At 35.2% G+C, this 18,787-nt stretch overlaps 2 protein-coding genes across 5 annotated transcripts in view; one reads left to right on the plus strand and one right to left on the minus strand.

Moving 5' to 3' along the window:
* The window catches only part of LOC136043976 (LON peptidase N-terminal domain and RING finger protein 3-like), a 95,533-nt gene that overhangs the window by 67,413 nt on the left and 9,333 nt on the right, over nt 1-18,787 (minus strand). The window contains exon 1 of one of the 3 annotated variants that reach the window (XM_065729060.1): nt 6,370-6,473. The exons of 1 other annotated variant lie outside the window; for it this stretch is intronic. The gene's annotated coding sequence lies outside the window, so the exon portion shown is untranslated. Of the gene's footprint in view, nt 1-683; nt 829-6,369; nt 6,474-18,787 lie in introns of those variants that run through there. One more of the 3 variants, XM_065729061.1, reaches the window with a different exon arrangement.
* Nucleotides 6,542-18,787, plus strand: part of LOC136043977 (uncharacterized) — a 48,567-nt gene continuing 36,321 nt past the window's right edge. The window contains exon 1 of one of the 2 annotated variants that reach the window (XM_065729063.1): nt 6,542-6,624. In XM_065729063.1, coding sequence (XP_065585135.1) covers nt 6,582-6,624 — 43 coding nt within the window. In that variant the 5' untranslated portion in view covers nt 6,542-6,581. Of the gene's footprint in view, nt 6,625-9,478; nt 9,699-18,787 lie in introns of those variants that run through there. The other variant, XM_065729062.1, reaches the window with a different exon arrangement.

Genomic DNA, 18,787 nt, shown 5'->3' on the forward strand with positions numbered 1-18,787 from the left:
AAGCGCTAGCAACACTGGATACATTCAGACACACTAGAAAAACCAGTCCCTGCCCTCCAAAATGGTTGCCCGCTTTGGGAAAAAAAAACATTATCGTTGTCCTTCTTCTTGTTAAGTAGAAAAACGTCTGCAAGATCATTCACAATTTGATAGTTATCTTTTAGCCAGTATATATTAAAAAAATTGTATCGATAAAAGCAGGCAATAACCGGTTTATTGCTGTTTACATACGAAGACAATTGGCTTCAGCTCAATGGAAAACTACAGTGTATTTTGGTTAGGTTACATTTTGCATGCAGCCCCGTTATAATGACCCCCCAATACAGCCAAAATTACATATCTCCAAAGCGTCTATTATCTCCAAAATCTTTTCCAAAAGCGATCTTTTCCAAATCGATTTATTATCGCTTTTCCAAAAAAGCGAGAATTATCTCCAAAATCTCCAAAGCGTCTCATTTGTTTCAACCCCGTACCGGTAGATCCTAATTCTCAAGTATTTACTGGCTACCGGATAAGTACGCACAGTTTCTAATAGTAATGTAAAGCTGCTCCTTCCTAAAAGAAAATATGTAAAAAAAAAGAAATGATAGGAGATGTTGTCAATCATTAAAGTGCAAATAGCTGCGACTAATCTAAAATATATTTGGGTTTTTATTTCAAACTGAAATAATTTTTACCATTACCTTCAAAAATCAGAACAATAGACAAGAAAATCATACAAGCTTGCATAGTACGACAGCGTACTCTCTATTCCAGCAGGTATTCGCTGATCCTTTATTTTTCCACTAGCCTACCACGTAGGCTACCTGTTCACTGAAGATCCAACAAAAACTAATACTATAACGCAACTTGAGAGTCCTAGTCAACCAGAAGAAAAGAATATGAGAAGTATTTTACGTAACCATCTAATTACTTACTCAATATGGTGCGTACCAGTTACTAATGCGCAGCCGATGAAAATTTATTAAAATAAGGTACATAAGACACGAGCAGTATCTTACGAAAGGAAAGTATAAGGGTTCCCAGAGGGAGAAAAGTACAACCAGGGACAGCAGAGCTTGTCTCAGTTAGCCCCCCCCCCCTTGATTCTCGAAGTATTATTCATCTTCAGTAGTTTAAATAGCGATGAAGACCACACTGCGTTTCCATGGTAAATAACAAAAAACAACTAGAACAATAGGGAATTTTTTCCGTAAGACAGCGGAATTCCAAACTTCAAATTTCGACCCTGTGCCCAGAGCCGTTATCAGTATAACACAAATTGAAATATAAAAGAGAAACTTATATTAAAATACGACCATTAAAACTGAAATAAAAACAGCCCTAGCATCCTTACTTCTACGAAGTCTGACTGATAGATGAAGTGAGGTTAGTCGATGCAATTCATTCAGACGAAATTTAGCAGTTACTCTCTCAAATCCCTATTTAAAGAAATATTGAATTATGATTTATTTTGAGTCTAATTTCAATTGATCCCAGAACAATCTGTTTTATGCCTATGTCATTACTAATGGGAGAGGATTTTTCAATTGTGCGGTATTGTGCGGGTGGGGTCATCAAAAACAGGGCTACTTAAAGCAGAATCAAATGAGTTATTAGTATTATTAGAAATAAAGGCTTTTCCATGTCCTCTTTGTGCTGTTGTAGACGTTTTCCTAAATTCTGATGATTCTTCAAGCATAGTAGTTACCGCAGTCACACAGTATTTGAATAAAACATTTTTCGCGAATAACTGTGGTTTTATCTTTACCAGAGTTAAAGAAATTCGTGGTTTTAAAATTATTAGTGAATACTACAAACAGATTATTTTTCTGCAAACATTTTTTTTTTTAATTTACGGGATGTATGGAAGATAGATTATATTTGAGGGCTTATCGAGAGCTTCACATGGTAAAAGACCTTTGATTTTACGGAAGTGTCTTTTTAGTCAACGGCTAATTGTATTACCATGTGGTGGTAGTGAACTGTAAGTAAGGAGCGATGCGGCTCAATAGTAACTGAAACTCTTAAAAAACGAAATTTTGATTCAGTAGATATATCAAAAGAATTGGCTTATTATATTGATTGCGAATATATAAGATTCATTAAGTTTAGCATTATCCATCAAAAGCTACAAGCCTGAAAAAAAAGCTGCCCCATTTTCGAGAAAGGGGAGAAACACCCCTTAAAAGTAAAGGATGTTTATTGAAAATCACATCATCAGATTATCGAGAACCTCTTGTAGAAGTTTCAAGCTCCTATCTGCAAATATTTGGCATGTTTTGCCAAAAAAAAGACCACGGATGCCTTTTTTATGTTTTCTACAGGGGTATATCGATAAATGGCTCCTTTGAATGGAAATTAAAAGTTGTAGCGTCCTTTTTAAATGTTGAGATAGCCATTTTGTTCAGCATAGTTGAAATGTCCTGTAACTATTTCTTTGAGGATAGCATGACCCTCCACAGTCCCTTGGGAAAGGTTTGTAAGTCATAAAATTTGTCCAATCTTTACGTATAGTATTTGTTATTGGGAGGCATACAGACATTTTCAGAGAGTGACGTGAATTTTCTGCAGGTGGTATTTTCCACAGGGATGGTTTCCGGTGGGGAGAGAAGATCCAGGGGTGGTGATGAATTTTTCAAGGGAAATTTTACACTGAGAGAACTTTCCAGAATTCCTATGCGAAATTCTTTTTATTTGTCTTATTTTAGTTTTGCAGACTCAATTTTAAATGTGGAGATAAGAGGAATTGTTCGGGGGATATATTTACCGGGTTGGAATTGTCTAGTGTCTCTTTCCATAGATGGGGGATATTTCCAACGGGAGAAATTCTCAAAGAGAGCATTAGTGCCATTAAAGGAGAGGGGCAGGGGGTGCCAGCCACCCTTCCCTGGCTGAATGACCCTGCCTTACATTTTTACTTTGAAATGTCTCTATACAGCATTAAAAGTGACGACTAGACCAGATAAGTTAAATATATGCTTCCCGAAAAATTGTCAAAAACAGGATGTTTAAATATATTTAGGGGGTCCCAAGTAAGAGTCCTGTAAGTTTACGGCAAGTCATAAGTTCTGCTTAAGTTTTGAGGGTCAAAAACGCCTGAAATGTTTGTAATTTTTTAGTTTTTCAAGTTGAATTCTTAATCTTCATTTAGTCTATACATATTCCCGTTTAAATATACAGAAATAAGGTTGCGTGGCGTTCAGGGCTTCCACTATTCCCGAATTCTCGTTCCAATGCCATGGTTAATAATGGTCAATAATGGTTAATAAACTAAAATGGTTAAGTTAATAAAAGTGTGGTTAATAATACCAAATAATGGTAGAGCGAAGAAAAAAAATAAGTAGTTTGTGTATGATTTGTTGCCCATAGCTATGTACAGGCATTAGATAGGCTAATATAAAAATGAGACAGCAACAAGTACTAGATTTGGAACATGCACGACCGCAGGGGTGGTGATAGGGGTGGGAGTTAATCGGTGACTCTATAGTAATAACGAAGTAACCAAAAGGAAGGAAAACATAGTAAACTTTCCACAGGGATAGAGGTTTCCGGGGGATGATATTTTAAAGGGGAAATTTCACACTGGGGGGATTTGCCAGAATTTCTTAACAAAATTCTTTTATTTGTCTTAATTTTCTTTTGGTTAACCCAATCTTACGCGTGGAGATGTCTAAGGTAACTGCCCAGGTAAATTGTCGACGGGATTGAATTGTCAAGACGATCTTTCTGTGGAGAGGAGGGGATTTTTCTATGGAGGTAGAGCCGGATTTCCTGACATTATTAAAAATGATCAGAAATTAAATAAGATGAAGTTTTTTTTTTCATCTGAAAGTAGACCTAAGGTGCAACATTAAGACGAACAAAAAATTATTACACATATGAGGGGGGTTGTCCCCTCTTCAACACCTCATTTTTCACGCTAAAGTTTGAATTTAGTCCCGATTCTGCAAGAACGACTTAACTGAAACACAATTGACATTCAATTAGAACAATAAGAAAATTCGTTCAATCAGAACAATTAGAACTAAAAAAAAATTAAGCGTGAATAGTCGGGATTGAACTTTTGCGTACTTACAAGAAACCGGTGATTCACTGGAAATTGAAATCAAAACACTTTGGACAACCTTTGGATAAGATGAAGACAAGATTTGGATAAATCCGAATCATTAATTCGTTGTTTCTTAGCTCTTGTTTCTCAATTAATATAAGTTTTTGAATTTGCAATGATTAAATTTCGTGATTATGCTGCCAACTCGATTTTCACTCATGTGGCTCACAACAGAAAATGTCGCTAATAGGGCAAATGTGATTTTTAGCGGAACCCATAATGGGGGCAAAATTTTCTGCCACCACTGTGTGTGTGTTTTTTTTTTTAGTTTTTCTTGGTTTTGAACGCAATTGGGCAAATTAGGATCCCAGAGGGAAGTTGACCCCTACCCACTCGCCTGTAGCAAATCACGCCCTTCAATCCTACAAACGCTAAATTTGGTGAAGTTCTAGATTAGGGGCTATTGAGAAGGAAACATGTTAAGAAAACATTCTTACTTTTTAATATGTAGAATAATTGTAGCTAACATATTTTGACTGTAGCTAAACTATACCCTACCCCCCTCCCATAATGTGCAAATATATATCCCAAATTATATGTTCCCTAAACATTACGCCAATGCGCCTTAGTTTCAACCCCATGTGCCCGTATATTCAATCAACTGTGACGGAAAAAAAAAAACAACCGGAAAATAGGAGTAACGGACGCGTCGGAGGTGGAATGTATTGGAAATATATTACTTGGGCTGCATATTTGCTTACCAGGGAGGAGAACCTGGGGGGGGGGGGTAAAGTATAGTGGAGCTGCAATCAAAATGTATTTTCTACAATTGTTCTGTATAATATGAGGTAAGAATTATTTTCTTAAAATGTTTCCTTCCCAATAACCCCGAATATAGACCTTTTGTGTAATTTGCACAATACTAAAAACAAAATGTATTCAAGCACTTTTTTATCATAGCGAAAAAATTTAGTAGTGCTCAAACTTGAGGATTTCGTTTTAGTATTAATGTATATAATTTGCTTTGCTGGTTATAAATACAACAAAATTTCATCTATGCTGGATTTATTTTTGATTTATTCCTTTCAAAACTCTAGTAAATCAAGTGGCTCAACAAGACTTTCATTCAAGCTGTTTATTTTTGTTTTGTAAAAAAAAACTAGTTAATGCTTTAAGTAAAAGAGAAAAATTAAGTTTGGCTGAAAATCTTCATCTTTTGGGTTATCGGTCTGGCAAATCATTCTTCCTGCAACATTGTTCCAAATTCAAATTTTAGTTGAAAGTTCTAACCCCTTTCATAGAATCTTTCAAACCTTAGAGGTAGGGATGAAGTGGATATAGGAGAGTGGGAATACCTAACCAGGCTCACAGCTGGGCCATAGATTAGTTTTGAAATACACCAAAATACACCATAAATACACCATTGATAATTCAATGGTGTATTATTCACCTAAAATACACCATGAAACTTCTCTGCCCTAAAAAGAGTTGGCGAATGGTACTTAAAAACACATTTCTGGGGTCCTGATTTGTGCTACAAATCTATTCCTGGAAGTTTCATTTTTCGACCTCGATCATTTTACGAGGAATAGTTGAGTTCCCAAATTAGCTTTATCTTTGCCTCCTTGGTTCCCTATTGACATCAATAAGTGAAGTCAATCGTCTGATGATCTTTTCCCAAGGAAAATAATAAGAATTAAAAAAAAAAACAACAAACGAACGAACGCTAAACCACCTGTAAATCCACGCATTTACAACAAAACAATCAAGTATCCCATTCCTTCCAATTCAAGGCCCCTCCTATTTTATCTCAAAAATATGAAACTAAAAATGATCACGTTTCCACATATAAATATTGTCCTAATTTAGGATAATGTCTTATGACCTATGCTCCTAATTTAGGCTGCAAATTTATTCCTAGAGGCTTCATTCTTTAATCTAAATCACTTATCAAGGTATAAATAAGGCCCCAAGATAGAGATTTATCCCCCCCCCCTTTGTCCCTATCGGGGTCCCTGAACAAAACCTGTCGTTGACATTTTGCCAAGGAGATAAAAAAAACACACACATATTAAAGCTGATGTAATTCCTTACATTTAGAACTAAAACAGTTTTTAAATGTTCCATTCTTACCCCCCCCCCACATTTTTGCCTTGAAAATGTTCACGCTTCCATGTATAGAAGTTGCCCCTATGTGTATAAGTATCTTCGTGTAAACTCTATTTTCTATAGTCTTAAAACTTACAGTCAAAGGCTATATCAAAATTTCCCGAGCGATTTACAGCCCTCCTACGCAAAACAAATTGCAGAGTTATATAATTTAAAAACGAATAGTTTACCTTAACAATAAGACTTCGAGTCATCCAAAATTCACTTTTTTTTAAAAGAAAATGCCTCAGGATATTACAGTTTGCAAAGATAACGGAGCGCGCATTCAAAAGCTTCACACTAGAATGAATTTCTTTAATTAGATTCTTTTTTATACTGACTCCATGTCTAGTTATATTAAGTAACAAGTAAATGCAAGTTGGTTAATTGAATCTACGTGGATATGCTGAGAGCGCTCTCTGAGAATGGCTTCCATTCTAAGTTATGTAATATTCGCTTATGTAACAAAAGCAAAAGTCTGACTATTAGCATGCATGAAAACCGGAGATATTTTGCTGAAACGTAAATCACCTTCGTCATTCCTTTTTGGTCTTGCTGAAAACATTTTCTTTGTTATTAATTCGAAACTTTTGCGGCATAATTATATACTACTTATAAAATTATATATAAATTATTTTATCTTCAATGTTTTTGGTAAAAAGTCCTTGACGTAGGTTTTCAACGGGTGAGAGGGATAGGGTTGGTGATTCAAAATTTTCTCTAATGTTGCTTGATCTTCTTTCCGTGTATTAACAAGGAAGCTATTACATAACTGATTTTATCTTGAGTGTTGTAAAAGAACTGCTATCAAGATTTTTTGAGGAGGAGCACTGATTATTCATACTTATGCTGCTTATTTTGACTTCAACACAGCTTCCCTATTTCTATATTCTTTTCATTTATTTCGTATACATTTGACCCAGATTTATAGCTTTTTTAAGCATCTCTAATTTTTTCATTATATATTTTACGTGAAAAACACGAAAATTCGTTCTCTACGCTAAAGTTGAAATTTTGTTCCAAAAAGACTCCTGAAACATGTCAAATTCTATGTCAAATCCAAACATGACATTCTATGTCAGATTCTATAGACGGTTTTCTATGATATGGAGGAAGGCTTGTACTGAAAGGGATAATATCTAGTTTTATTACGAAGTAGGCTATATTCAAAATTTTTTATCCGCTGTAATATAAAAATGAATTAATCAATTAAAGTTTAAGTTTTTGTGTTTTATTTAAGAACCTATTTTGCAACTCGTTTTCAGAGTCAAGAAATGACCTTTGTCATTCCTTTTTGGTCTTGCTGAAAACATTCGCTTTGCTATTAATTCGAAACTTTTGCGGCATAATTATATATTACTTACAAAATTATACATAAATTATTTTATCTTCAATGTTTTTGGTAAAAAGTCCGTGACGTAGATTTTCAACGGGGAGAGGGATTGGGTTGTCGATTCAAAATTTTCGCTAATGTTGCTTGATCTTCTTTTGTTGTGTTAACAGAAAAGCTATTACATAACTGATTTTGTCTTGAGTGTTGTAGAAGGACTGCTACCAAAATTTTTGGAGAAGGAGCACTGATTATTCATACTTGTGCTGCTTATTTTGACTTCAACACAGCTTGAAAACTGTACTTCAAAAGCACTGAATGCATGGATCTCTTGTTCCCTTTATCAGCAGTGAGTAGCCCCTCAAAAAGCGCAAAATTAAAAAAAGAAGGAGGACAGTGTTTAAAAAAGTAGTCACACAAATCTTCAATAATTTCGTTCGTCTTAGAGAAACCAGGAGAATAGAAATATCCCGAAGGAGTATCAGCAAAGTCGTATCCAGGGAGGTTCTGGGTTCAAACTCCCCCCCCCCATTTTTTCCAACTTGTAAAAAAGTAAAAAATCATATAAACAATTTTTGATGTTGTTCAAACCTTTTTTGGTTGAAAACCTCCCACCCTGACAAACATAAAAAAAAATTAAAAAATCCTGGATATGACCTTAGATATCAACAAGTGTGTTTGCGCCCTCTCCCAGTAGGAAACAAAAAAAAACAAAGAGGTAGACAATTTGATTACTTTTGATAAGAAAAATTATTCTTTTCTGTTAAATCCAACTCCATTTAAAACTTCTGCCCATTAGACAAAACATTGTCAGGATTGTCCTCTACCTTCCCAAGGAAATTAACCACAAAATCTCCTCGTGCCTTTTTGTTTGATTAATTTAAAGTATCTTTACAACTAGGCAGCGACGAAATTTAAGTCTTGAACCAGTTTGTTATTAACTATTGCTGTGTTCGTATATACCGGTATGCGCTGACTTATCCAGGATCCCAGATAGATCTCCGGTCAAGATCCTATCTCCACGGAAAACCCCCTTCCCATGGAACTATCCTCCAGAAAGTTTAATCCCGGTGAATCCCGATGGGCAAATTCCACTAGTGTATAATTTCCCATGTCAAGCTCAGTCCCTGGTAACTTCCGTCCCCATGGAAAATTCCCCCGTGAAAAAACCTCCAGCAGAAAATTCCCCCCCCCTCACCCGAAAATGTATACATACATTTCAATAACAAATACTATGCGCAAACAATGGGCAAATTTTATAACTTAAAAACCTTTTCCCTGGGGCTGCGGGGGGTCATGTTATACCCAGAAGCATAGTTATTGGCTTTTTAGACTATGGCAAACAAAATGGTTATCTCAAAATTTTGATCGGACGATTTTGGAAAAAGGGGCAGGGGAGGGAGCCTAGTTTCCCTCCAATGTTTTGGTCGCTTAATAAGGTCACTAGAGTTTTTATTTTCCGTTCGAATGAGCCTTCTCCCAATATTCTAGTACGGTAGGGTCGACACAATCACCCCTGGGGAAAAAAACAGACAAATAAAGACATATTCCATGATCTTTCTTCGGGCAAAAAATATAAAATTCCATATTTTTGCAGAAAGGAGCTTGAAACCTATAAAAGCAGGATTCTCTGATACGCTGAATCTGATGGTATGATTTTTATTAAGATCACTTGACCTTTAGGGGTGTTTCTCCCATTTTTCGAAATTCAGGAACATTTTCTCAGGCTTGTAACCTTTAATACGAAATAATAGTACAAACTCTTAATATATAGAGTTGGTTAGGAATTTAATAGCATATAATGCGTTCTGGGCGGCCTGCTTTCCATAATTCTTCGTTGTAGTTCCCATAATTTTGTTACTGAAGTCGTATTTTCATCATATTTTGGTATATTTCATTATGATTAACCTAACTTCACTTCTTGAGTGTCTTCGGGATAACACATAAGTACCGTCCCTAGTACTAGGAATATATGGAATCAGAAGATGAACAATGACGAACGGAGAGAAGTTCCTAATCCCCTACAATCGATTGATCACTTGCATCAGGCCTGCGTCGCTGGTAACCAGCTCCTTCTTTGTGTTCACGTTTACGTAGACATTCCGCTTTTTGAAGGATATAATATAACGGATGTAAGACATGTGAAGCAGTTAAACGTGTCGCATTGCTCGGAATTTGACTTTCATACTGGTATGCTTCAGTCTTTTAACAATTAAGGCCGTGATTAAGTGAACTGATGGAACTCGAAAATCCCATGTTAAAATTGAAAATTTATATTTAAAAAGTATTCATTGACGGAAGATACCGCTTTTAATATCAGGCCATAGCTTCTTGAAGATGCTACAAAATGTTTGCTAGGATTTTGCTCTATTTCCTCTAATTGCTTAGAAATCTTAGAAAATGTCTAGCTCTTTTGCACAAGTGTACTCTATGAAGGATATTGCTTTTAGAACAAAATCGGTACTATCATGAGCAGAAGACAATAACCTGTAAGATGATTGGAACCATTTTTCGATGTATTTTCCTGTTTTCGAACAGTCCCATAGAATATTTTCAGCTACCTGAAATTTTTACAAGTTTTCTCGCCAGAAAGAATCGTTTCAGATCACCCTAGAGACCAAATTGACAAGCCGGTATAATTAACCTGCTATTTCCGGCCAATGAATAAGTGCCATTTGAAGGGTTTTTGACAATTGACGGTCTCTAGAGAATTGAGAGACAGAAGGCTACCCCAACTTCAATTTTAAACCTCGATGTTTTTTCAAGTTCACGTAATTACGGCCTTAAACTCTACTAATAACGCAGAAATCAAATAGAGTGTGCTTACTGTCCCTTTGTTGGTTACGGAATATTGTATATATCTAATGATATTGTCAGTAGAATCGTTGGTATACGTCATTAGGATTAACCTAACTTCACTTCTGAGTGTCTTCGGGATAACACATAAGTACCGTCTCTAGTACTAGTAATATTTGGAATCAGAAGATGAACAATATACCAACAATACTACTAACAATATCATTAAATATATACGAGATTCCATAACCAACAAAGGGACAAGATAAACACACTACTTGTTTTCTGCTCCTACCAAATATGGTACTCTTCTGTTATAGCGACCCCACTCAAGAAGTGAAATTAGGTTAATCCTAATGAAAAATACCGAAACATGATGAAAATATAGTGCTTTCGAAACAAATTTGGGCTATATTTTTGCGCATTAAGGGGTGGGGGTAAAGTATAGCGGGTCTGCAAGCAAAATGTGTCAGCACAATTACTCTGTATATTATTATGAAGTAAGAATTGCATTATAACTTCATCCTGTCCACATACTTTACCCCCACCCCTTATGTGGAAATATATAGTCTAAATTATATAAGTCTAATGTGTTCTGTCACCCGCCGTTCACTGAACCTCAGATAATTGTCTCTTAATACCGACAGACGAAAAACCGGTTCTAGGTTTGTTCTCGAGTTTTACACAGCGTAATTCTTGAGTGGGGTCTCTATAACAGAAAGGTACACCAAATATAATAATCAGTTCACTTGCAAACGCACCCCTCCTCCTGATGGTCCTAAGTATTCTAATAATGTATTTATCGTATGCTGTGGCGCCTATGTTAAACCGGTTATCTTCTCACTCTGGAATTTATGTCCCTGTGGGATTCTATACATAATTTACCTATATATATATATATATATATATATATATATATATATATATATATATATATATATATATATATATATATATATATATATATATATATATATATATATATATATATATATATATATATATATATATATATATATATAATATATATATATATACCTATATATATATACCTATATATATATATATATATATATATATATATATATATATATGTATATATATATATATATATATATATATATATATATATATATATATATATATATATATATGTATATATATATATATATATATATATATATATATATATATATATATATATATATATATGTATATATATATATATTAAATTTTTTTAATAAGTGAAAAGAAACATGATAATCTGATTAATAGAAACATCCTGCCTATTATCATTTCTTTAGTGATTTCTTTTAAATTTTCTATATTTCTTGGGATATATCCTGAACCTCCAGGGGGGTGCATTTGTCAGTGAATTGATTATTATATTTAGAAAGAGCAGAAAAAATTAAGTAGTGTGTTCACCTTGCCCCTAAATTAGTTGTTGAGTTGGTACTTATGTATTATACCAAACACACTCAAGAAGTGAAGTTAGGTTAATCATAACGAACTATACCAAAACATGATCTAAGTATAATACTTATTTTACACAACAAACTATTTTGGGCTGTATATTTGAACATTAGGGGGAAGGGTAACATAACCTTACCTCCATAACGTGTAAATATATAGCCCAAATTATACAAGTTCAATATACTTTGTCACCTGTCATTTGTCTTTGTGAATATGAAACCGGTTTTGTCAGATCTTACAACCAGCAAACTTCTCGACAGTATTTGGTATAATACATATGTACAGTTAAATCTCATATTTATTTAGCACAACCAGCAAGAATTTGATTTTATTGAAAGAACAGCGTACGCAGTTTATCAGCCTCAGGCGATTCGGTGCAGTGATGATTTGTTAGTAACATCAGTAACAGTAATGTTAAAGTAAAATATGCTACAAGAAAGGGTTGTACTTAATAGTCTCTTTGCTGTGGCCCAGTGTTGCCGCGAGCAATACGAAAGTGTTGTACTTTGTACTTTTCCAGAAATGTATACTTTTTCTAGGTGACGATCTTTTTGCTATCTTTGAGAGCAGTTGAGCTAGGTTAATGGGAGTTTCAAGGACAGGTCCAGAGCTTAAATTATGCCCGTGGAAGGTCTTTTAGAGTACTTACCTACATTCTTTTTTACCTACATTCTTTCTAAATATAATAATCAGTTCTCTTGCAAATGCACCCTTTCCTCTGGTGGTCCCATGTATATCCACAGGAATATATAAAACTAAAAAAAAAATCACTATAACAATGAAAGTTTTACTTTATAACATGCAGAATGTTTCTATTGATTAGATTATATTGTTTCCTTCCATTATAATCCACCTTTTAAAATCATTTCAATGATTTTCTTTGGGTACTTGTTAAATATTCAGAAGATATCAATAAGTGTGTTTGCTATGTAGGATATACATATATATATATATATATATATACATATATAATTTGAGCCGTATATTTGAACATAAGGGAAGTTAGGTGTTAAATATAACGGGGCTGCGTGCAAAATATAACCTAATCTAACCAAAATACCAACAAAATATTCATTACAATATAGCTACAATGTAGTTTTTCACTGAACCGAAGATAATTGTCTCCGTATACAGACAGCAATAAACAGGTTATTGTCTAATTTAGCAGTAAAGTTTCTCGTGTGTGTATTGGCTAACAAATAAGTACCGCTTATTCTTTCGCGAAATAAACTACGATACAGGTATATTCTTATTAAAGATTTAATACATAGAGGTGGTTAGGTTAGGTTTTTATATAACGCGTTCTGGTTGGCCTGGTTTCCATAATTCTCTGTTGAAGACTCCATAACTTTGCTTCATTAGGATTAGCCTAACTTCACTTCTGGATTAAACAAATAACTGTTTAATTCTGGATTTAACAAATAACTTTATTTGGATAATTTCATTTCTTTCAATGGTATTAGTTTATTATTACTGTTGTTTTTTTTTGTTAAGATATAGGTATTAGTTGTCACATTGCCCCCTTCCCCCATCAAGATTTTGCTCATTGATGTCCTTGTTACATTGGGCCTTCCCAAAGATTTTGCTCTAGATCCGCCTGTCTGGAAGTTTCATCTTCCTACGGTAATTTGTTTCATAAATATTGGTGATATACCATTTTGGCGCCCCTTTAATCTTAATACTCTTTGCCTTAGAGGTAGTAAGCTGAAGTAGTGGTTTTAATAGTTTAGTAACAGTAATAGTAGCAGTAAAAGTATCAGTGGTAATACTATTAGTAGTAGCTTCCACATATTACCGTTTGATCAATTGATCTTCCCCTTTAAGTATTCTCTGGAAGTCCCACCTTAATACCTAAATCCATCCTTGAGACACGCTGTTTTCACAATCTGCATCCACATAGCGTATTTTGATTTAGTTCAGAAGCACGGGGGAGAGTTTCTTTCCTATCAATTTTTACTCTTAAAAGGGAACTAGAAATTTCAATTTCCGATCAAATGATCCTCCTTGAAAACTTAAGCGCCACTGGAGCATAGCTTACAATCCTTACCCCTAGACGAAAGAAGACTTGGGGGGATGGGTGCCCTCTAATCACTTTCTACTCTTATTTAGTGTACTAGAACGTTCGATTTCTAATCAAATGAGCTTCCTCCAGAGGTTATACGGCCTCCCCTTCCGTAAAAGCCTTATAGGCCCCGGGGTATAATTTAAAATCCTTGCCCCAAGGCTCTAGGGGGTTTTGTCAACCCTGGAGGCCTTGTTATATGATCTTTCATTATTTTGAACAGAATATCTATCACAACAGCTATCTCAAAATTTCAATTGGATGCAATTTAGCAAAAGAGGGCGTCGAGGGGAGATAGTTGCTTTCTGATCACTTTTAAACCATAAGAGGGAACTAGAACTTCTGATTTAACGTTGAATTAACCCCCTCCAAAGTTTATAGAACCACTCCTTCCATAAAAATTTATATACCCCTAGAGTATAACCATTGCGCCTATGCTTCTGGATGCTGCGTCAACCCCGAGCGTCTTTTTATATGATCTTTGGACCACTTTGAATAAAATGCCTATCCCAAAATATTGATCGGATGCAATTTTCGAAAAGAAGGCGTGGGTGGCTAGTTGCCCTCCGATCACTTTTGATTCTTAAAGAGGGCATCAGGATTTCCAATTTCCAATCGAATGAGCTACTTTCGAAGTTTCTATGACAACTCCTTCTATAAGAAGTGCGTTGGTCAGAAAAAAGTACATTGTGCCCTCTTCACTCTCTACTTGGGAAGCTGCGCTATTGCACTGCCTATCTTTTTACCTTTTGAGTCGCTTTTATCTTTACACCTTTCGAGTCGTGTGGAGGCCTATACCCCTGTGCTTTTTTTTTATTTGCTCAGGGTATATTTTATTTTTTTTGAAATCACAGGAATTATTTTCATTTATTAATAGTTTACTACATATACCATAATACCTTGGTCCTTTGTGAGGGCCCACTTTAAAATCGTGTACACAGTGGGACGTATGTCATTGTTGACGGAAATGCACCATCCGTAGCAGAACAAGTGACGCTCCAAAAAGCACACCAGGTTACGGAAAGTTGGTAGCCCATTGGTTCTTCTTGCGAAAAAAGTTTTTTCTTTTGTTTTGGTCCTGTTGTCAAATTGACACTTTCTTACTAGTCCATTATAAAAGAATGAAGTTACGAAAAAATACCTGGATGTGCCTTATAAGAGGCATACCTTTTATGGTAGTATGTTGCTAAATCAGAGTAAAAAATCCAATATAAGCAATTTTGAAATGAACATGGTGTCCAGGATCCGGGGTGCCTTCAAAGTTAAAGAGTACACTTACACATCCCAAAAAGTGAGATTACTACTCCTAGCACTGAAACTAAGCAGAACTTAGTTTATATTTTGCTTAGTAATACTGAAAGCTTAGTAATACTCTGGCAACCTGTATTTTACTCGTATATACCCAATTTACAGTACTTACGAGTGTCAAGGGTTTTACTGATGCTTTTGCAGGTTTTACAGGCTTTTCATTTTCATAACAATCAAACAAATCTTGTGATAAAAATCCAAGGGCCTGAGCAGTAATAAAAAAAAAGAAATGGACTATATGAATAAGAAGTTCTCAACAATTCAAGAAAATTCAGTTTTTGGGGGAACGACCCTGATTTCTTCTGAGGGGGGGTCGCTGATCACTAGTTAGAATATGTCATTTTTTGCAAATTCGACCTCAGTTAAAATGCAACATTCAATTCATGCCACCCTTACACCTGCGCTGTTGTACTGAATCCAAATACAACCAAGTTTTACGTCTAGGATTCCTGCAAACAACAAGATGGGCGCATCTCCTCAAGAGTGTCTGGCCCCCCTTTCTCATTAAACGAGGGGAAAAAGTTAAAATTAGTAAACATCCAGCAATGTAGACCCAAATCTATGAATTATATCAAGAAATCCCCCCCATGGAAAAAACCATCTATTTGGCTATGCTAACTTTTCGTTATCAAGAAATGAGCAATGGTGGCAAAACAGGGCTTTGGGGCCCCTGCCTCAATTCCTTAGTGATTGAAAGTCATGTGAAAATCCCCCCCTCTGTAAAATTCTTTGCAGAAGATTCAGTCTAAAAAATTATCCTTAGCATGCTTTCATTTGAAAAAGACTAAGTTCTAATCGTTTTTCTGATCACTCCGGAAATCTCCCCTTCCATAGAAATTATTTCCCGGAAATCCAACAATCTGAAAATATCCCCCGGACAATTATCCAGGAACATCTCCACATGCAAAATTGAGTAGGCAAGGAGAAAGTAAGAAAAAATAAAAATAATATCGTAGAGGAATTCTGCCGAATCCTTCCCAGCGTAAAATTTCTCCTTGATAGTTCATCCCCCGTGAATTTTACTCCTTACGGAAAATTATTCCCGTGGAAACCCAACCCAAGCACCAAATCCCCCCCCCCCTAAAAAAATGTCTCCTTACTTTCCAGTACCAAATACTATACATAAACAATGGGTAAATTTTATAACTTAAAGACCTATCCCGAGGAGCTGGAGGGGGTATCCTGTTATCTCTAGAGTTAAGGTTTTGGTATTTTCCAACTATGTTGAATAAAAGGCAATCTCTATATTTTGATCGGACGATTTTGGAGAAAAGGTCCGAATCTTTTTGGTCACTTAAAAAGGACACTAGAACTTTTTATTTCCGTTCAAATAAGCCCTCTTCCGATGTTCTAAGACCATTGGTTCAATACGATCACCCCCTGAAGGAACAAAAACAAAAAAAGCGAATAAACACGCATCCGTGGTTTCTCTTTTGACAAAAAATACAAATTTCTACATTTTTGCAGATTGGAGCTTGACGAACTCTACAGCAGGGTTCTCTGAAACACTGAATATGACGGTGTGAATTTCATGAAGACTTTTCGACTTTTAGCGGGTGTTTCCCCCCTTTTTCGAAAATCAGGCAAATTTTCTCATGTTGTAAGCTTAGCGAATCGTATATATGTTGAATCACATCAATAAGCCTTTCTTTATATTTATTATTTGTATCAAAATTCCGTTCTATAGAGTTTCGGCTACTATTGAGCCGTGTCGCTCCTTACTTATAGTTCTCACCTGGAACTGTTTTAAAAACTTGTTATACCAGTAACGCCGTAAATACTTGGATAGTTATAATAAATATTGCTGAAGATTTGATTGTCGATTGTTTGATTTTTGGTTGATTTAGTTGTTGACAGTATAGAATAATTTGTCGGTAAAATTATGCAAAAAAGTTTGCCAAATAAAATAAAATAAATGTAATGTTGTTTTCGACAGAGATTAAAAAAACTGAGTTTGTTTTTACCGAACGAAGCTCAGTCTACTTTTATTAAAGTATAATACGTAAAAATTCGGGTAAGAATCCAAAGATAATTATTGGGATATTTTGCCGTAGTGGTGCAAGTTCATGGACTCAAATTGTAAGCTTTGAGTTTACTGGTTAAACAGTTTACTGGTTAAACAAAGTTAAACAATGGTATATATATAATAGCTCGGTGAAGAATCCCAAGATGACTACAGAGAAATTTGTCCTATAGGGGAACATGTTTACAAAATCTTATCCTCAGTTAGAATAAGAAACGCAATCAGCAGTCACTTCCCTCCCTCCAACTCGCTTCTTGACTCATTCTAAAGCATCTAACTCACTTCTCGGTCTCAGTCACCAAGATCGGTTTTGGTTAAAGTGATTAATACGGGTCAAAGCGATAAATTGCTTCGATTTGATTGATTGGACAGCTGATTCTATTTTTTCAGGTAAAAGTAAAAAATACAGTAAAAGGTAAAAAGCAAAAATGGTTGGTAGAAATGCGCCATGTGTAGCAGAACAAGTGACGCTCCGAAAAGTACACCAGGGTGCAGAAAGTTGGCAGCCCATTGGTTCTTCTTGTGATTTTTTTTGTGTTTTGGTCTTGTTGACTATGGCTGAAATCGCACATTGCCACAATAAGCTTGTTCTTCCAATGGGTCCCAAAAGAAGCAAGGTAGGTAGGTTATTGTGACAATGGGTAATTTCAGCCGTTGTCACTATACTGATATCATTATTTTTTCTTCAAACTAATTACATTTTGGCATAAGATTGATTGTTCCATAATTTTGAGAAAACTGTACTAAATTGTAGAACATTTCTTATTAAAACCATTTTTTATGAATTCCCATCAATTCTGATGAAAGCTCAAATATTTGGAATTACGCCAAAATTTAATAGTCACCCTCATTTCTCATTTTTTTTGTTCTCTGAGCGGATAGTCACTGTACTAGTTCGTCATTGCCTTGAACAAAATGACGAGTCAGAAATGCTTGCAACTGTATATAAATCCCTTTTAGCTGGTAGTTTTCGATGTTGAATTGTGAAGCATGATTTTAATTTAAATCATCTGTTTCAACACCCTAAAAAGGTTATGAGTGTCACACGTGTTAAGTCGTAGCATCAATAGGTGCCAAATAAATGAAGATTAGCTCGAATAGATGTTATGTTGTTAGATGAAACCTCTACAATCTGGAAGATATTTTTTTTTCTCTTATAGACAAACAATTCAAAGACTATCATGTATTTGAAGAATTCCGCATAGAGTTGCAGAATTCCGCATATACAAAAAAAGTAAAAGAAAGTAAAAACCATCATGAAAGTCCTTCTCGGGGTGTTCCCCGTCCTTTCTGAAGTCTTGCAAACCTTCAAATGACTTAACGCCAAGGCAATGCCAAATGACTTAGCTAATACAGAGGTCAACGTAGCTACACACGCTCCTCCTCCACCCCCTCCATTTGCAGCTTTACTTTTTAATCCATCCGATGAAGCTACTACTCTCTTCAAATCTTTTCTAGCGAGTTTTCAAACCCCATTCGAGGATGGCATTTTTCTTTTATTCTTTGCCTTAGGCTACTCCTGCCTTCCACAGCTTAATTGCGAAAAGCATTATTTTTGGCAGACTATCGTCTTTCATCCGAAAAGCATGATCTATCCATCTTATCCCTTCTTTCCTC

This window comes from Artemia franciscana, chromosome 2 (genome assembly GCF_032884065.1).
Source record: "Artemia franciscana chromosome 2, ASM3288406v1, whole genome shotgun sequence".
Taxonomy (NCBI): Eukaryota; Metazoa; Arthropoda; class Branchiopoda; order Anostraca; family Artemiidae; genus Artemia; species Artemia franciscana.